Source organism: Tachysurus fulvidraco, chromosome 9, assembly GCF_022655615.1.
Source record: "Tachysurus fulvidraco isolate hzauxx_2018 chromosome 9, HZAU_PFXX_2.0, whole genome shotgun sequence".
Taxonomy (NCBI): domain Eukaryota; kingdom Metazoa; phylum Chordata; class Actinopteri; order Siluriformes; family Bagridae; genus Tachysurus; species Tachysurus fulvidraco.
This window is the reverse complement of record NC_062526.1, coordinates 8,388,750-8,410,076: the sequence shown is the minus strand read 5'-3', so window position 1 is coordinate 8,410,076 and position 21,327 is coordinate 8,388,750. Positions and strand designations below refer to the sequence as shown.

At 38.0% G+C, this 21,327-nt stretch overlaps 1 protein-coding gene across 2 annotated transcripts in view; it reads left to right on the top strand.

The window, feature by feature from the left end:
* Positions 1-21,327, top strand: part of dapk1 (death-associated protein kinase 1) — a 64,129-nt gene that overhangs the window by 18,463 nt on the left and 24,339 nt on the right. For both annotated transcript variants that reach the window (XR_007143804.1, XM_027138347.2), the window contains exons 3-12: positions 5,991-6,212; positions 10,302-10,440; positions 11,102-11,231; positions 12,838-12,886; positions 12,987-13,013; positions 14,267-14,419; positions 16,213-16,258; positions 16,345-16,434; positions 16,690-16,782; positions 19,668-19,787. Coding sequence is in view for 1 of the 2 variants with exons in the window: in XM_027138347.2 (XP_026994148.1) it covers positions 5,991-6,212; positions 10,302-10,440; positions 11,102-11,231; positions 12,838-12,886; positions 12,987-13,013; positions 14,267-14,419; positions 16,213-16,258; positions 16,345-16,434; positions 16,690-16,782; positions 19,668-19,787 (1,069 nt within the window). In the remaining variant the exon portion in view is untranslated. The remainder of the gene's footprint in view (positions 1-5,990; positions 6,213-10,301; positions 10,441-11,101; positions 11,232-12,837; positions 12,887-12,986; positions 13,014-14,266; positions 14,420-16,212; positions 16,259-16,344; positions 16,435-16,689; positions 16,783-19,667; positions 19,788-21,327) is intronic.

The window sequence follows — 21,327 nt, the reverse complement described above, 5'->3', positions numbered from 1 at the left end:
ATATATTATATGACTACATAGTAAGCCAAAAGTGGAATTATTTAAAATGGCAAAATTGGACACCAGAATTTTATGCATGATGTAACGATGCCAGACTTGAATCAAATCAGTTCATGTATGTGTGCATTCTCCACAAACAGTGAGTCCAATGAATGCAGTCATTAATAAAAAGAAAATATTCACAAGACAAAGATCAAATTGATAAATGTCATTTTTATTTAGTATTGAATGGATTGTTTGCATTAATATTTTGTTTGTACTATTAACTAATAAGAATAACTCTGAATTCCCGTCTTTGCGGTTTTCCGCCGATTAACGTTATAGATAAATGCCTCTGACTGTGCGATCACGCTGCGCGTGCCTGAGTTCAAATAAAGCAGAGAGCTGATGACGCTCTTTTGAAAGACTACAACGCATGCGCGTAAAAGCAACGTAAAAAAATTAGCTCTTGGATCAAACTGATAAATAATTTTCTTTCCCATCGATGACAATGGATTTTAACATTTTAACGTATTTTTTTAAGCCTCGTGTTTACTTTAAATTCTGTAATTTGTTTAACTGTTGGGTATGCACAGTATCTCTGTATCTATATCCTTGTTGGCAAAAAAAAACCCTAACCAAATTATGTACCAGTATTCTATTGGTTATGATAAAGAAGTCTTTAGGTTGAATGAGAAACATGCCAACATCAATGCAAACCCTAAAGATTCATTAGTAATCAGAATTATCAGGCAGATGCTGGATTGAAATGTTGGATTGTTATGGGATTAGACAGTTTCCCGGCTAGTCTACGGACATATTTAATGCACTTAATGCATGCACTGCTGACTAAGACAACACGTTGCATGTTGCATTTAAGACCGACTGAACTTAGAGCCTGTTATGTCCTCATGCCTGTTTTGTGTAACGGCGCAAACGCTGCTAGTGGGGAGTGGGTGTGGTTAATGTGATGGAATCTAACCATGATTGCCTTTCTAGAAAAAAATATTACAAAGTGTTTTGAAAGTGTAATATAGTTTGACTTTCTTCAAAGCTGTTTCCTGTTCCTGGGTAGCTCCTCCTTATCTGCTTATGTTTGCATATATCCACAGACATCAACAATAGCAAGAGTAATGATATACATGCAGCTAGCTATCCAGTTATTACTCACTATCAGTGCCAGTTATGCAAACTGATAGTGTCCTGAATAAAGGAAAGCAGGCGGTTCTTTTATCTTTAACATTACCCTTCCTTAATCTAGGTGTTTTGTTCTTTTTCTGTTTTTTCCTTTGCTTTTCACACTGTTTTTTCTTCATGACAGTGGCTTCCAATTTTAGAAGTTTGCACTTGGTTGTTTTTGTTGTAGCAGGATTGCAGTTTGACTCTGATGTATTGATGAAATTAGAGAACCAATGATAACAGATGCACTGTTGACTTACTGGAAATGCAGCCTAAGTGTGTACAACAATGTTAAAGGTTGGCTCGACATCATACCAAGTCATGCTACAGAACATCTTACGACTAGGATGGTTTATGATTGAGAATGTTTTATAGTAAGCATTAATAGCATAATTGCTTTTATGACCAGCTCTCATAGCAGCACTACGATAATGCGATTAGATACGCTTTCCTGGGTAATTAATACTAGTGCAGATGATAAAGCTTTAAATATTTTAGCTAATGTACCATGCAGTCCAAAACCACAAACTCAGAATCCCTAATTCACCTTGACACTGTGCAAACATTGCTGTTTAATGCAAATCTGTCAAAGGTCAATGTGCTTGAGGAGCATCTCAAGTAGCCCACCTAAAAGTTGGACAGAGAGCAGCAGTGTAGAGGAGAATAGGGTGTTGACGTACCCTGCTTCCAGCCCTCCCCCATGGTCCAGCTCAAGTTTCCCATTCAGACAAAGTGGGCAAAAGTTGGTAGCCCCATCCCAAAAACCTAACAAAGGACAACACAGTTCTTCAGTAGTTAAAATCTCTGTCTGGGTCTCCCACGTTCCAGAGTCCATGAGTCAAGGTGAACTAATTTACTTGAAAGCTAAATAAATCATTAATTGTAGTTGTGTTTTGCCCAATTGACTGTAACTCTGTGTGGCCTCTTCAGGGGATCCCACGGGTATCATTAGCCAGAGGCATTTTCTGCTTGTGTATGTGGGAAGAATGTGTGTCAGCTAACTCTTTGTGTCAGAAAAGCTTACCTGACCAGGAGGACGTCATCAACCATAACTGTCCTGCTCTCTCAGATTCTCAGCAAGGACAGCCTAGGTCAAGACACCTCCACAGGGAATAACTTTCGTTCGCACTACTGCCTGTACATACATCATTGTTGTACGTGCTCTGCTTTCTTAGTATTACTCAAAAAAAAATTTTGATACCGTCACAAATCCACTAACTCGCCAACACTAGAGGTTTTCTATCCTTGGCTTTAAGAAGTTGGTTACGTAGTCAGAGAGATTTTGGTGTTTTCATGTTGAGCTTTTTTTTAATATATGTGTATGTATATATTTTCTAGCTAACACACAACCCAAATTCATTAGTGTTTGTCCTCAACTGACACAAAGACCTCACTCCTGCTAAAAGTTGAACGCGGCAGGGTTGAGACGGGATCCGTGGCTTCGGCAGATCAGGCATGGAGAAAGAATTTCAGGCCCTTGACTTCAGGCATATACAGTAATTAAGCAATTTTACTGTGTGAATCTTATGACTCTGTATTTGCTGCTTTGAAATATATTCGTTTTCAAGCATTGGGGTTTAAACAGGGGCTTGTTAAACACCCAAACACTGTGATGTAGCATTAAAGACAACAATGCCATGGACAACAACAACGTATAACAGCGTACCATGTACATCAGATTACAAGTTCTTTTCTCCAGTAACTTCTTAAATACAGTCCTTTCAAATATCTCAAATACTGCTTTGTTTTGTGTTTTTTTTTTACAACCACATTGTGTTATTATATTAGATGTCTGAGATTATATTGCCGTATCGTTTAACACTGGATTAAAAAGCACAATGCAAGCCATACAATTATTCCAAGATAGTATACAGAATACTGCTTTTTATTTCCTCCCTGCATATTAGCTGTAGAGAATTGTACATTAATTGTTGACCAGACAACAGCAAGTTGCTTTTGAAGTCCTGATAAACCCTAACAATCTGAATTTAACCCTAACAATCTGAATTTAGTGTGTGTTCCATTGATTTATTTCTTTTTAGACAAAGTGTCATTTAAATATTAGTATCATAGTACTCCTGCCACTAAACTCCAACCTATGGCCTTTTGATGATATTGCATCAGTGCTTGTGTAATCCAGGATGAGCTTCTTTATGATTACATTGCACAAAGTTGTAAATGAGACTCTGCAACTGCAACATGTTACACATAAAGGCTTTAAATTGATGACAGAATGTAAACCTTGTTGGTACACAATTTGTACACAATTTATATATATCAGGGCTGTAGTGTTAACCTAGGAATAGTTATGGAGCAGCAGGTTACAAGGTTATGTTTAACCCTAAGAGACCCAATGAAGGTGGGTATGTACCAGTCTGTCTCGGCTTGATAATGATGCGCTAGTTGATTTGTACAGAGCCCCCAGTCAAGGAAAGCACTTTCACCAGACGAGACCTTTGAATGTCCGTCGTGTTTAACGAGGCTCTTCATCACCATGGAGCTCCAAATCTTAGGCGCTCAAGAGCCTTGTCACACTGACGTCTTGATACTTTTGCGCCATCTCCTTTTCAGTTCAAACCTGGATGGCTCTCAAGCGGGCACCGCTTCCCTAACGGGCCGACTCGCATGAAGGGAAGACAGCGTCATCTTCTTTGTCAGGTCGTTGCCGGGCCACTGGTGATGCTAGTTTGCAATTCACAGGGTACTGCAGGGGTTGGCAGCAATTTGCAGTATGAAGTGGACTGAGGAAGCAATCCCTCTTTTTTTTTTTCCTTTCGATGTTACTAGTACCATGGAAACCGGCACGGCTGAGGAAGCCTTGATCCTCTCGTTTAAGGGTGTCACTGACAAAAGCGTTCAGCCGTGTCTTACTGCCAAAAGCCAAGCTGGGAAGGTCATGAGGGAGTGTGTGTGAGAGAGGGAGTTTTCTCCATGTAATTATTAAGCAATAACCTTGCAAATCGAATGGAAAAACTTGTATCTGTTACCACTAATGAACTTTCTTTCATGACAAAGCAACATAAAACGTGATTTTTTTTAATAGTAATTGTAATGTCATCAAATTCTCTATATAAATGAATAGAATGTTCAAAAAGTATAAAGGGAAGCTCAAGGGTGTGTTTTAGTCATTTAGTAAAAGAAATCCAGCTGGAGAATACAAATCACAGAGGATTTTGGCTAGCGCAGTTCCATTCAATCTAAAATGTACCAGTATATGTAAAAAAAAAATAAAATAAAATAAAATAAAAAAATTAGTCCTTATTTGAGGACTAAAATCTGTCTACCTCCAGAATTTGAAAGGCCGAGACAGAGGTTACCGAATTTCCCCACTTCAAACAAAGAAGACCACTCAAGTTATAAAATCATGCAGAAATACACAAAATATCAGTTATAGAGGATTATTACATTTTTCAGCCTTTAGCCTTATAATTCTTGTACTTGATCAATCTGTAGTGTTAAAATCCCTTTTTTCCCCCTCCATCTTATCAAATCATATGTCTTAATTACATTCTTCAGAAAGGAATACTTTGCTAATGGAAGTTTTGTTGAATCACTGATTAATGATGAATGACCGACCAGAGAAGTAAAAAAAATACACAAGGTTTCTGTTTGTACCAGATGATACTCTAAACTCTTCAGTTTCAGTAAACAATGCCAAGTTTCCCATTGGCCCAGAGAGTGAGTCAGCACATTTTTATTTACATGAACTTACTTTATATACACAGTCAGGGGAAATACTGTATCAGACTGGAGCAATTTAGGAAACTACTTTCACCTGGAATTAACACCATCGGTGTGATCTTAAATGTCTGAATCATCGCTCAGTTAAAAATAAATCTGTGAAAATCTGGAGAAAATGCTTATTGTTTGTTTCCTGTTTCACTTACATTATAGCAGCTACACATGTTCTTCCTTCCCTTTCTTTTGAAGTTATTAAGGCAAAAATTTATCACATTAATAAACTGTTATAGAGAATTAAAATTTTTGCTCCATTTAAGACAGATATCTCTAATTTAAGCATTCCAGTCAGATGATATAACGACTCCCAGGTTTTTTGAAGCAAGTCTTTGTGGTTTCTTTAATAAAACATTGATTTGTCTCTGAAGGCAAGATAAAAATGCAAATGTGCTGTCTCTATCTGCTGTGGGTCTTTTTGGTGCTTGGGTGACAAAAGGTGGAGGCCATTAGAATAGAGGTCATTAACATGAGAAAGCTCCAGTGAAAGGACTATCTTCCTTCCCCACATTGTTCTGAAACGTTCCTTTTCCCAATGCAATTTGGTTTTTACCTTCTGCAAAAAAGTCTTTATACAGCTGTTCAACAAATTTATACTGCATACTGTAGACTTTGTATTGAAAATGCATACAAAGTTATAGATTCTAGTTTTTCACATTTTAAATCAAGGTCCTGATTCAATCAGTGAAACACCAGAATTGTCCTCTTCCATCAGCTGAGTTGAGATTAGCAGCATGTCTGGTTTTTACACAATGTCTTCTCGACTTGGGTTTCTGTGAGCTGCTGGCAGCGGCACTGCATCGTGACTGAGAGGAGCTGTGAATGTGGTAGAATAGGACTGTGAAGTACTGCAGACTGAGAACATAGCTCAAAGTTGCAGGATATAAAAAGCTCTTTCCCAGTTGAAGAGATTCTGCAGTTCACGTTGTCCTCAATTCTTGCTTTATGATGTTACACATAATCATGCTGATACTTCTCTTATAGACTATAATGACGTGTTAATAAGTCAATTGTTCTCCAATCAGGATGAAGGATTACAATTTTTTTCAACCAGTGCAATGATTTAACCACAAATCTCTTGTTCTGTTCTTCTCCAGTGGTCAGTTTGCCGTGGTGAAGAAATGTCGCAAGAAGATCACAGGACAGGAATATGCCGCAAAGTTCATCAAGAAGCGTCGGAGCAAATCGAGTCGGCGTGGAGTGTCCAAGGAGGACATAGAGAGGGAAGTGAGCATCCTGAAGCAAATCCAGCATCCCAATGTCATCACTCTGCACGACGTGTTCGAAAACAAGAGCGAGGTCATCCTCATTCTTGAGCTGTGAGTATAAGACATTTCTTTCATGACTTGAAAACAAGATTTGTAAATGAATTTGCAGTTAGTATTTTACACGCAGAAATGTCAAATGAGTCTAAATCTTGAATGAAATGAAATGCTCCGATTCTTGACTGGTCAAAGGGGGGAATAAAACTGAGTGGAACTGATTAGTACGGTGGCTGAGAAGTGCAAAACACATTAACAAACTCGAAAACACAACGACAATTCAGACAGCCTGGAAACGGTAGGTATAGTTTGTGAATGGAAATGAGGATGAGACACCTGTCATCAAGATATACAGGTATGGAATCTTACGTGCAATGTGTGGTTCTCCGTTTAAATATAAGAAAATGAATCCACAGTAATCCATTCCATCGATCCATTCCGACTTTTCCCTGCTGCAGACTGTTGTACTTCATGTATACCTTGAGTGTCAGGTGTCTTGTCCAATAATCGGTACGTGTTCCAATCACGAACTATACCAACCTCTTCTGGGTCGTCTGAATTGTCGTTGTGTTTTCGGATTTGTTAATGTGTTTCATGCAACGATTCAGACAACCCGGAAAAGATGGGTTTAGTTTGTGAATGGAAACTTACCGATCATTGTACAAGAGACCTGTCAATTCAAGATATGCAGGCGAATGACCGGTGTCTTGTCCGATGATCGGTAAGTTTCCATTCGCAAACTATACCTACCGTTTCCGGGTTGTCTGACTTGTCGTTGTGTTTTCGGATTTGTTGTTTTGTTTTCAGATTTGTTAATGTGTTTTGCACTTCTCGGCCACCGTAGATTAGACTGTTAGTTGTTTTCCTTCCTTTTTATGCCAGATGCTGTATTATATCTCCACACCAGATGTTTTTATTGTTTAAAAGTAAAAAGGTCTGTTGTGCAGCTGTAAGAAGTATGTACACTTTAGCTACTCAGCCAAAGCACAGCCATTCATGAAGCAAACCCTTTATACAATCAGTCCGTTACATTGGCCTTAAGGCAAGCACGTCACATGGCTTTTGAGGAACCAGTTCTTCAGGTGCAGAACCGGCCTGACATGTTCCTCCATTCACATGCATACAGACTTTTAGCAGCACACATGGACTAGAAAAACACTTTAAATGTCTATTACTTTTTTCCCTAGCTGGTTCCACAAAGACAAATGGCTAAATTACGTTTTGCTGCTAAGATTAATTGCGGTAAACTACATTAACATGCTGTTTGGGAACAACTTCATGTGTCATGGTGTCTTTGTTTGCATGTTAAGCTTTTATTTGAACAGCCTTCTATAGGTCAGTGTGTTATGACTGCACACTGCATAGCTTCTGTGGTAAAAGAGTGACATAGAGTATCCTAATCTCTAACCTAAACCGGACCCAAACACACTTATTTGTAAATTGTTTTTCATTAGGGTTTACTCAGGAAATGTGGTATTCTTGAAAATCTAGTTCGTTCAGAAAAAACACTCGTATCCAACAAGAGCATGAGGTTGTGTAAATGTACATGTAATTAGACTTGCTAGCACGAACCTGGGATGATCAGCTTCAAATCGTATAATTGACATGAATTTTTTACGCCTATTGAAAATTGCAATGAATTTAGTGAAACTACAATGTGCATTTTAATTCCTTTAAAGACACTGATTCAGTAGAGATGGAAGAAATGCTGCCATTTAACAGGAGAAAGAATTCGTGTTTGTTTGTGGTCGCTGCTGCACTGCAGTGGCTGAGCTTCATTAGTGGAATATGTAACGCTTCACTCAGGAGGCAATTTTTCATCGTTTAGTCATTAGTCGTGTTTTGTGTGGGGTCACAGAATGTCAATTTAAGGCTGATTGGTATTTTTATTAAGAATATGCTTCAAAAAACTAAAAATTTGTTTTGTTCATTCTTTCCAGAGTTCTGTTAAACAAAGAAATCCAATTATCTGAGGAATTTAGAGTAAATGCCGTCATGCACTTGTATGTGATTTCACAAGACTGTCTCTGCTTTAGAATATAAGGTAAAACATTGGCATTCAAATGAGTTTCAGAAGAAGTTTCAGATGAGTTTTCCTGTGAATGAGTTGAATACCTTTATGACAGGATGGTAATTATTTTCTGATGTTTCCTCATTCACTGCTATTGGAATGTTGAATTGTGGCATTGTAATGATGCTGACATGGGTACACCTAAATACACCTAATCATATCATGAGTCTTGTGTTAATTTTGTGTGTGTTTTCTTTGTTTGTTTGAAGTTAAACCAGTTTTCAGTTATAAATGATTTCCTCTTGTTTAGTTTTGTAACCAGTAATATGAACTATTGTATTCTCTTAGCTCACATATTTATATATAATTCATTAGTGCTGCTCACTTTGTTTCCTCACATGCAACCCTGGAGAAGGGGCATAACTAAACATCCTGCTGTAATCCTTACACAACACCATCATCCATTTCTAGTGAAGTGAGAAGTTTTTTTTTTTTTTTGAAGATTCTTCAGATTTTCTTCAGAAGGGAGAACAGAAACCTATGTGGAGCACTTGTTTTTGTAGCAGGGTGACTGGTGGTGACCTCAGCTGCACCTCATCACAAGCTGCACAAATGATCATAGTCATCACTGCACAGCTGCTGCACTGCTTCCTCTTCCCACATAAACCCATCCAGATCCTGCCAGCTCTCGGAAAGAAGCCATGATTACAGCTTGGCTAACGTTTTTAATTGGCAAACCTAACCGTTTACAGACGCTGTCCTATCCGTGCCTTTTGTTTTGCAAAAAATCATGTGGAATATATCATTTAGATTTTTTTCTTTATTAAATCTGGACTTAAATGGATTTTCAGTGGTGATTCAAAATTGACACAAGTCCAAGCGTAAATCCAGTGACAAGGAGTGTGATGCATCTTGTTAGTACTGAGACAATTAATTGACGTGTTAGGGAGTAAAGTGTGACACACACACACACACATTATGACACTTAATTTCAACTAAAATGTCAATCTAAGCGCTTCAAGGTATAGGCACATTTACCTTCCACTCTGCTGTTGGTCTCATAACATAAGCTTTGATGTGAGGAACAAATCAACTTATTTTTTCTTTTTTACTAATCTAAGAAATGGTGAAAGCTCAGTGTTCCCATGTTGAAATCACGCTTATTCACCTCCAAGTATTCTCCTTATTAAGGTTGTCCAACTGTATCTCAGATTTATAAAGATTTTAAACAAGCTTTCCTACCCTGTCAGAAAATATTCTCTTGTACTGTTTTGATCAAAGAAGTCAAAGAAGTGTTGTCCTGAATCCAAACTGGTTTATACTGCATCATTATTTGGATTTTGAATGTTTTATTCAGATGAAAATCCTGCATTACATTACATAGTATAGCAGTGTTTAGTAGCACGGGTAGTTTGAGTCGGTTTAAATTGATTTACATGTGAATACTAATATATTTTTACTCATTTCATATTTCATAAAGATTTCATTTTCTTAACCTATACAACTATTTATAATATTTTGTGTGTCAAGTCATCAAGCTGCTTTTGGTTTACAGCGATCCTCAGAAGACTCGATTCTTTGAGTTCAGGGAGTCAACCTCAAACCATTAAGTTATCACAACAATGTAATTTGCCTTGGGGAAATCTGGATAACAAAATGAATGTAGCTTCAGTATATTTCAGTTAGCAAGATAATCACTGGATATAGGGATATTGGCCTTTAATTTCAAGTTCATCAAATCGCTTTAATGGTTATCTTTAAGCTAGTGATAGTTAGTTGATAGAGATACTGAAAATAAATATTTATATATAAATATATACTGCTTTTGAAGCATATTATTAAATCAAATAGTTCATAGAATTATTAGTTATAAAAGTAGTCATTGTTACAGGTTGAGTTTGTTCCACTTAGGATATTTAGCCTTCAAATAGTTGTCAGATTACTGTCTTGGACACATTCCATGCATCTTGGCAGCTCAGTCTGTTGATTCCTAAATCCTGTACTGAACTTTCTCTATTTTTTTTTTTTTTGACATATAACTTTCTTAAATTTCACTTGCTGTAAACAGGTTATTTGAGAGCTGGCTAATCTGTACTAGAGCTCTCCTTTGACCAGTGTTTTCCCTGTGTTCTCAGTGTGGCAGGTGGAGAGCTCTTCGACTTCTTGGCCGAGAAGGAGTCTCTCAGCGAGGAGGAGGCCACCGAGTTTCTCAAACAGATCCTGGATGGCGTCAACTACCTGCACTCCAAACATATTGCTCACTTTGACCTGAAGGTACCATGCTAGTTTGAGCTGCAGCATATTTAATTCCCAAACAAACACAGATCAACCGCAACTGTTTTGCACTTGGTGGCTTTGTTCCTTTGGTGTTGTCAGCATTACAGTTACAACATCTAAGAGAATGTGCAATGACATGTGATTTTTTTTCCCCCTTCTTTCATGGTTGCCTTAAAGTCTCATAGTAACTGCCATGAAATAAAAGTTAAACATGTCTCCTGATTTACATGAAACCGATCCACATTACTCCTAACCCATCAAGCTGTTATTGACTGTCTAATAAGTTCTGCCTGAATTCTTAGCAATTTTTAAGGTGTCAGTTTGATATTTTGAAGTCAGCTGAGTTGAATACTGCAGTCTAAAAAAGAGGAATTGTAATTCCTATGGAACATCCGTACAGAAATGCCTTTCTGCTAAGCTCAGATAGGATTCTGCTTTCTAGAGAATGCTTCTGTAGTTTTGCATGTGATTTCCATGTGCTATGTCATATTTCCTGTGCCTTTGTCTCATGTGCACACACACATACTAATGTTTTTTTCTTCTATCCCTTGTTCACTTTTTGTTGTTGTTGTGGCCTTTTTCCTTCCTTTTTCTGCACTGATCACATTTGTCATTTAAATGACTGGAACTTTCTTTCTTTTTTTCCCCCTCTCTCCAGCCTGAGAACATCATGCTGCTGAATAGGAACGTGCCTCACCCACGCATTAAGCTCATCGACTTCGGCCTGGCGCACAAGATCGATTTTAGCAACGATTTTAAAAACATCTTTGGCACTCCAGAGTTTGTCGGTTAGTCTTTTTGAGAGATTGAATAGCACCGCAATTCCCATTCTGTCCCATTTTTTCCTCCACTCCCTTCTATCGTAATCTGAACCAACAGCCTGACATAACTACAGAGACTTAAAGTGGATCAAATCCCAATGTCTTGGAACATCGCCGTGGTTCATGTGAGGACTCATTGGCCATGTTCTGGATATTGACTCGGGTTTTGAGTAACACTCAATACAGTCTGCTCCAAACCACATAAATGTCTTGTTGTACTCATGAGTCAACTCTGTTTTGTTTCTGAGCTATAGCTGTAGCCCCACCCTTCCTAACCCCCCAGTCTGTTTCTCTGGCACGTCACCCAGCTTAGCTTGAATGGCAGCCAACATTGCCACCGGGCGTGATGAGACAGCAGAGCTAATAGAGAAACAATTATCTCCCCAGATTAACCGAAGGACACTGAAGAGTGGCATCTCTGCCTGATTTACCTTCCAAACAAGGCCATGAAAACAACAAGCCAATACCCAGCTGCAGTATTTACTCTGTTCTGCCTATATATAAACATATGGTGTCATTAATGCAACAGCTCTGAGATAAGATTGTTTATTGTATTAAATATCAATAGCATAAAATCAAAACGTTAGCATTTTAAAAAAATTAATCAAACTTTATACCCATGGGTATAAAAGTAGCATTTACCACAAACAGTAATTTCAACTTTTCCTTTACTGATAAAAGAACAGAAAGAAACTTTTCTCAGTTTAAGCACAAGTGCAGATGAAAATGGATGCAACAAAACCTCAAGTGAATTGTAGTTAACTAGAATAGTTGTTTTGGGTTTTTTTTTTTCTCCATTTCTCTGATGACAAAGTCAGATAAAATTATTTACAGTGAGGGGAAATAAGTAACTGGAGTGTTTTGTTTAAATATTCTGTATATAGACTTAATGCCTTTTAACTTTGTACTTATGCTTACTGTATGAGCACTTGCTATTTTATTCATATTTAATAAGTGAATATATACAATTGAGGTTTATTAAACGACATAAAGGCAAGTGTCCAAATCATGGAAATGCTGAATTCTGGATTGTGATTGGGCAGAAGGTGTTAGATATTTTTGAACACCACATTTAAATCACACATGAAAAATTTCAATAGCTGCCCAGAGACCTCCATTATAAATGAATTCTACCTCAACATACTTCCCTTTCTTTTTCTCAGTACAGGTAGTAGAGGTAAACTATTAAATTTCCTGTCTATGGTAATCTTCTCTATTCTAAGGTTATGAGGCATGGAGAGTGAGCTGAGAAAAAAGTTTTATATCCCCCTTGTTCGCAGTACTCCGCTTAGACGTTTCCACTGGTCTGGACTTACCCTAAATTGATGAAGCTCACAGCAAGACTTCCCTTTTATTTAGAATCAGCTCATAGACGCCATATTCAGAGTCTCTGTTTTTATCATTCACACATCAGAAGCTGAAATTTCCCCACTTTCTTACCAAATGACTCATTTCACAGCTCTAATATTTCAGTGTGAATAACAGAAGCCCCCACCCCCCTTTCACCATTTTATCGTGTTCCTGACGTGTTTTTTTCAGACATTTTGGTTTAAAATATCGCTCTGTTTTGCAGCTCCAGAAGTGGTAAATTATGAGCCACTGGGCCTTGAGGCAGACATGTGGTAAGAAAACACACTACAAAAAAAATGAGTTCAGATAATTTTACTTAATTATCCTTTTAGTTCATGAGTTCTTGTTCTCTCTCTTTTTTTTTCCCCTCAGGAGTGTTGGTGTGATTACTTACATATTGTAAGTATTTTATTATGACGGTGAAATACACTTACAGTTATTCTTTTTTTTTCGTCTGCATTGAGTAACGTTTGTGAGAGTGTGTTGCATTTTTACGAATAAAGAGATGATTGCAGAATGATTGCAATTCCAGCAGGCTATTAGTTTACAATGGGAATTATATCAAGTGTGGAATTTGATCTTTGCTATAGTTTAATAGATAATAGTAGATTAATTTGTGTGTGGAATGTAGAAATGGCTGATGATTAAAAAAAAAAAGGTTACCATGAAATAGTGTGGAGAGTTTTCTGTGTCTGATGACTTAATGGAAACAGTGGAAACTGACTGCAGCTGGAGATAAGATCCAGTGGTGGTGGAAACTGCACCTCCATCCACCTCTAATGCAAACAATATCGATAAAGCTCTTTGAGAAAACCCTCAGCCACCCACAGTGTAGCATGTAAAGGTGGTTTCTCATATATTTCTATTCTTGTTGTTCTGTCGTTGCTATTCCTGTTGTCATGCCACCTTCTGTTTCTCCTAACCTTTGTGTGGTTTGTTCCACCTGACATCCCCATGCTTGCTTTTCCAGTCAGAGTTCAATTCCAGATCAGTTCAAACACACAGAGATTTCTTTCCCCTTCTCTCAGCTGCTCTTCTCCCATCCCACACTGCCGTCAGTAATAAGCTAAAAATAGTGTCACACATCAGGCTGTTATCATTTCCTCTTCTGTTTGCATCCACACCTTTTTTTTTCTTTCATCGCTTTTATACGCTTCTAAATTTGTCGACTTAACCCTTCGGGAATCCTGTTAATTGGTTGTTTTCTCCAGCACAGCTGTGATTAAAATGCATTCATTCATTTACAGTTTTTCATTAGGCAGCAAAATGATTCACTTCGGCCTAATGACCTGCTGGTATTTGTCCAGTTTAGCTCTTTAATTAGCAACAACAAAGATGGCTGGCATGTGAAAGGATTACGCTCTAAATTGCACACATGCATTAAATTCCTCATCATACCAAATTCTTGAAAGATCCATGCTGACTTGAGATGATCTGCTTGCGTCTCAGTTCTTCCTTCTAATACTCTGCTTATATTTTGTTGGATTTTGAGTCTCTGGTAAACAAAATGATTTTCTCCAACTTGAAGCACTCATGCTTTGCTACTTAGCAGTCGTTCCACTTTAGGTTATTTAGATGAAGGATTACTGACTGTACTCATCTGGAAATCTGGAATAAACAATATATTACAGGTGTTTTTTTTTCCCTCATAGATTAAGCGGTGCTTCTCCCTTTCTGGGCGAGAACAAGCAGGAGACTCTGGCTAATGTGTCGGCAGTGGACTACGAATTCGATGAAGAGTATTTCAGCAACACCAGTTCTCTGGCCAAAGACTTCATTGCACGTCTCCTTATCAAAGATCCGAAGTAAGAGCCAAAGCCATCTGCAGTGTAATCTCCAAAATAGAAAGCAATGATTTGTTCATGTAATGGGGAGTCAGACTCGGTACCAAATGTTGGCAAGGAGTTAAATATGGAGTGTAATTTAAAGTTAAAATGCTTAGAATTGATCTAAATGGGCCAAAGCATTGATGTCCTGATGAGTGCAAAAAAATAATAACTAAAGGACAAAGTAAATGATAAAAATAATATATGTGTAAAAATGGACCGCTGTAATACATAATACAAGCTGTAAAATTTAGTAGTCAGCAATGTCTTATGTAAGACTCATTATTGTTAGGATACCTAGATGTATTTTCTTTCATCAGTAAACACACTCGCTTCTACATCTGCCACATTCAAGCAAAAAACTTTTGCTGACTTCTATAATGGAGAACAGCCAGTGTATAGCCAGGAACCAGCTAAATGTGCAGAAATTGAGGACAATAGCAGTTCCTGTTTTGGCTCTTTGTTCGGTCACTTGACTGGACCGTTTGCTCAGTAATTCTACTTCCAAACTTCCCCCATTTAGTTCCACTTCACATTGCTCTGACCTTATTGAGTCCTGACGTGAACCTGACTACAAACTCACTACAAACATGTGGCTTTACCCGAAACGTGTGGGAATCCATTAGTGAAGATGTGTGATGTTTTTTTAGAACAATATTGCATGCTCATTGGTATAAACAGTCTGTCTGCCACTCTGGCACTTGACCTGTTGATCTAAAGTTCATCTGATGTTTGGAGATTTATCATCTCATGGGATGATGAGATATTCTGATGTAGTATTTTCTGAGTCCAGTTCTCAGGTGGCCTCTTCATGTTACACTGTGCTGTTTTTCCACACATTATAAACACTTGCTAATTAGCTGACGAGCTTAAATAGTCATGTTAGACGAGGGAAACAAAGGCACAAACATTTCAGGGCTTCTTTCTTGGCCTGTATAACCCATAACAAATACCAGATAAGGTGTACAAGATCTACTAATGATTTGAATTCCAAACCGGTTCATTCACGTGTTCTTGTGTGCTGTGTGAACTTTGTCATGCTGAACGATTTAGCTCTGTGGGGGTAATTGCATATTCCTGTGATTACTGTTAGATATATTAGGTTATGAAACCACAATAAACAAGGCAGAGTTTGGCTAATGAGATGATATATACTATGCAAGAATAGCTACTAATATATTTTGTTTTGTTGATAATGTAATAAAATTTAAAAACAATTTACTGCACACGTTACTTCTGCTTTCAGTTCGTCAATTTACATCTGCTACAAAGGAGAGGAAAATTTTAACCATTTCGATCTCTTTTATAGTCTATTCACTTCACATAGTTTAACTTATCACTCACTGAAAACGATCTGAAATGAGTCCAAAAGCTTTCGAGTTACAAAATGTTGCTTCTTTAACTACTTTTATTGATTAAAAGTACTGTTACTTTTGATATTACAAATGTAAACACCCAGGATATTTATTTTTTTTGTTGTAGGTAGGCTTACTAGACTAACGTTACTAATATGTTCAAAAATGGATGATAACACACCCACCTATTGGTGTTTAAATACAAAACATTTTATTTCATATGTATATTTTAACAAAATTTGCTTCATGGAAATGATATAGACACCAGTTATGTGATGAGAAAACGCTAAATGTTGTCCAGCGATTTACCCACAACTTATTGATGAGGTGGCAAACACGAGACGCTACTAAAGCATAATTGATTTCCAATCAGTTCTCACTTGAGAGACAGACCTCTTTTTTTTTCCTCCCCCACAGAAAAAGAATGACAATCCAGGACAGTCTGCAGCATCCGTGGATTAAGGTTTGTCCATGTTTCAGTGGTATGAATTTAACAACTCCACAACACTATGAAAACAAATTCATTAAATGAATGTTTTCCTTTTTCAGCCAAAAGACACCCAACAGGCACTTAGTCGCAAGGAATCGGCCGTGAATATGGAGAAATTCAAGAAATTTGCCGCACGGAGGAAATGGAAGGTAAATATTATTTAGTTACAAATCACATTTGAAAGATATACAGCAATTTCAAGGAACATCAGTTATTTGCTGACATACAAGTACATGACATCATAAGGCGACGAAACCTTTTGAGAAGCAATATATAATATCATGTTTAGAATCTTGTGTTTCATGATTTGTTAGACAAGCAGAGATTATATTGTTATCCCAAGCACGAGCATCTATTATTACTGCCTATTGATTTAACAGTGTTTATTTTTGCCTCTTTGGCAGCAATCAGTGCGTCTGATCTCACTGTGTAACCGGCTCTCCCGCTCCTTCCTGTCCAGAAGCAACATGAGCGTGGCACGTAGTGATGACACACTGGTAAGATCCTTGCTGAGAAAAGTCTTACTGAGACTAACAGACTCTGTAATGAAGACTGATCACATGTTCTTCAGCAGCATGTTTACCTCTATTACTGCACTTCTTTTTGTGAGGCAGATTATAAAGCGGTGGGATGCAGTAATACACAAACGCTATTACACACGTTACCGCATGTTTCTCAACACTCAACCCAGGGTTCATATTTAGGAAATAGATTTGTTTCTGGTTAATAATTAGGAATTAGTAAGCTATTACATGTTCATTTGAATTGATTTTTTATCATTGATAGTTTTTTTGGCTAAATATTTGTAATACTAAGTCTGCAACTTACTCCTGCAGCAATTACTGTTACTGCTATTAATGCCGCTGCGCTTACTGCTGCTTCAGCTGCGCTTACTGCTGCTACCGCTGCCCTTATTGCTGCTAATAACGCTGCCCTTACTGCTGCTACTACTGCTAATAACGCTGCTCTTACTGCTATTAATGCCACTTCGCTTACTGCTGCTACAGCTGCGCTTACTGCTGCAACCGCTGCCCTTACTGCTACTAATAACGCTGCCCTTACTGCTGCTACTACTGCTAATAAGACTGCTCTTACTGCTATTAATGCCGCTGCGCTTACTGCTGCTACTACTGCTAATAACGCTGCCCTTACTGCTGCTACTACTGCTAATAACGCTGCCCTTACTGCTGCTACTACTGCTAATAAAGCTGCTCTTACTGCTATTAATGTCACTGCGCTTACTGCTGCTACAGCTGCCCTTATTGCTGTTAATAACGCTGCCCTTACTGCTGCTACTACTGCTAATAACGCTGCTCTTACTGCTATTACCACTAATGCTTTTACTGCTACTACTAATACTGCTTTTACTGCTACTATTAATACTACTGCTGTTACTGCTATTACCACCGCTGCTGCTGTTACCACTATGACTATTCTGCTACTGCTACTGTCACTTCATGGCATTTTCATGCTGGACATATACAAAATGAGTTAATCAGATGTTAACTACTATACAAATAACCAATACCTACATTACATTAGCTAGACTTGCTGATTAGCATATTATGTTAAATAAATACACAAGTATAAAAACAACCTCCAGTTACTCAAGTGTTTTTCCCCCTACATCTCTGATCATCCTTCTGCTAAGAAAGGTATATCCAGGAAATGAGCTCATGTGTTTATGCACTGTTGTGTGTCTGTGTGTGGGCGGGATGATGGATAGGAGTGTGTTTTGAAAAGGAAATGGGCCTATGTCATCAATTATTCTTGTTAAGTTTTGACACCCATCCTGCTCGCTGTACAGTGTATGATGGGTGCTTTTGAAAGCTACACGGTTATTATTCTTCACTCTAGCCATTAATTTCAAATGCAGAAGGCATCACTGTCATCTTAGGTTGCCAAATCCTGCTCGTTATGTAACGGCCGAGATGTCGCTCCTCATCTTCATCTCTCAGCCTGTGCTCATCTTGGCAATTTGGAATAATCCAGTTAGAGCTCTTCCAGAGTCGGATCTCTCCTGTTGATGGTTTCACTGACCTATCTGTCCTCGGTTTAGGAAATTAGGAACTTGAAATCTCACATTTATAAGAATTTGGCTTGTTCTTGAAGGAACCGTAAGAGTCAACGGATTTGGTTGTAAGCAGTATATTAGTAACATTCAGTTCAACTAAATCCTCAATAACCCTGTGTTAGTGTGAGAGAGTGTGTGTGTGTGTGTGTGTGTGTGTGTGTGTGTGTGTGTGTGTGTGTTCTGAAGCTGTGGAATGCAGCAGTGTCCACATGGCTGCACACATGCATCCTTTAGACTCTTTTGCTCACTTCACTTCATTCCCAGCTCTCTGCTTTCTCTTTTCTCCCCCACTTTCTTGTTCTGTGACCTGCTTGTCGAGCCTGTCGGCTTTTGTTTGAAGGTTATGAACTTTCATAACAGTGTAGCCATCATCTAAATCATAGTAGCAGACTACCCTCCCCCCATTACTCACTAGGATTAGCTCGAATACACTCCTTTTTGGTTTGGAGTTTAACTGTTAAACGGCAGCATGAAATGAGACTTAGTCATGCTGTGACTGTCGAAGGAGGTTTTAACACAATATTACTGTGCACTATACTGTACTTTACCATTTAGTCTACTTTAGAGCACCAACATTTTTTTTTTATTACTAACCAGAACTATAAGCCATACCTGGTTTGATAGGAAATGACATCATGAACATGTACAGCAATGCTGCTAGATTTAGCAGGACATGGGGAATTTTTCCAGACATTGAACAATGGACTACACAATGTCGGCAAATCTAAAAGACACTTTTATAAGACGTGTTGTCCAGCATGTCGTGGGCCATCTTGAAAATCTTTCTCTCCATCATTAGCTCCTGGTGTCCCCCTCAGTGGGTCGTAAGCAGTGGGTTCTTTGTAAACATTCCACTCTTGGGTTTTTCAGTTGAATAAGTGCATCACCCGAGTACTTGAAGTGCACTTCTTGTTCTTGGAAATTTTCAGTATGAACACACTACTGACACGATTTATACTAATACAATACAAAGAATTATGCATAAATATGCAAAGTGGCACACATCTAGTCTTTATTACGCAAAATATTTAAACAGTGGTAAAGTGTATGAATCGGAAATAAAGAATCAGAATCATAAGTAAATTAAAACTACATATTCGTTGTCAGTGCCAACCTTCCATTCTACGACCCTACCTGTTGATTGATATACTCAATTCTACTCTTTTTTCCGTAACACATTTTTCACTAGCCACGTTATTGTTTCTCCAAAGCAGTGTGTTTGTGATACAGGAAACACCGTTCATACATTTTGACATCATCTTGATGCAGTTCTTTACATCTTACTCACGGTCACTGTTTCCTATACAGGATGAAGAAGACTCATTTGTGATTAAGGCTATAATCCACGCCATCAACGATGACAACGTGCCGGGTCTGAAGCACCTCTTAGGTTCTTTGACAAGCTATGACATCAACCAGCCCAATAAGGTAAGACATACAAAGGAAGCGAAACATAAAAGGTTAAAAAAAAAAAACAGCAAACTGAGTAGAATTCACAGGAATCCTGTTCAGGAGTCCCTGCTTGGCTTCAGTCCAAGCGGAACGACAGCCAAGACGAGCTCGATTGACCCGCTGATAAGCGTCTCGGTTTCACCACGTTATGACATCAGAGTCATTTTCCATGCTGTTTGTTAAGAGCAATGTAGATATTCAGTGTAGTTTCCAGAGCATTTTTAAGTGTGATGTATGAGGAGGTTTGAATAGAGTTGGACTGTAACTTGGTGTTAATCTTTATCTGATTAATTGGTCTTGGCTGTGTATGTGATGGGGTCAGAGTTACAGAAAGTCTGGGTGCTTAAGTTTATTTAACTTCACAAAAATGTCTGTTCAATAGCAAATAATTTTTTTAAAAAAAAAAAGCGTTTAAGCATTTAACCTGTTGCATTTGTTTTGGCCATTTGGATTGGTATGTTACAATGGTACAAATCTGTTGTATGTTAAATTCATTTGTAGGCACATCAGGCACGTGTTTCCAGTTTGTAGAAATACAGACAAAAGAATGTACAGAACAAAGGTGCTACGTAACAGATATACGAGAGACACGCACTATACTTCAGCTGACAGTTAAATAAACATAGCTGGAGTCTAAAACTGTGTTTCATGTGTAAACATTGCATCTCATAGTCAAACCGAAAGCCAGTGACTTAATGACTTTGTGTCAAGGTCACAAACCGGATTGGAGACTTTGATAGAAGAGAAGTATATAGACAATATAGATTGCGTTCCATAATTTTGAATTATGCACAGCACAATTCCAGTTGTTTACAAGAGCATGCTGGCAACAAAATGACATTCTGCATAGGATAAAAAGGGTCAGCATGCAGTTACAGCATTATCTTTTGTTATGTAAGACTTGTTTTTCTTTCCCGTATACAGGTTTGTTTATAGCTCTTCTACATAACACAGGCTGGTACCACTTTTTGTCCAGAGTACTTTTCATAACGCTTCATGAAACCTGCATATCTTCTGCATGACAACACATAAAGCTGCATAAACATTTCTTAAATATATATATACATATACATATATATACTGCTATTAATATTTAATCATCAGCCTGACTGATTCTTGCTTTTTGCTGACAAAAGGGTGTTGTTCAACTTTACAAGCTGATTTACTGTGGAACGTCATGACATTGACTTTGAAGTTTAATTACTTGTGGTATGGTGATGACGAACGTGACGAACGAAGTCAAACTTCAAACACACAGGGTCAAAGAAAATATATATCATTACGGCCTTGTGATTGTTCCAGGTAAGACGAGCATTTTACCAGGTAACAATGTTACACAGCAGGTTTTTGTTCACTGCTAAAGATATCGCCATTAATTTGGCAGACACTAAAGAAGCTCTTACGGAAGGGCTAGCACGTGTTCGTTTTTTCATAATAATCCTTCAGTCATGTCACGTCATCACTATTATATGATTTTGATTTATCAGAAGTACAGTAACAACATAACTCTGACTCG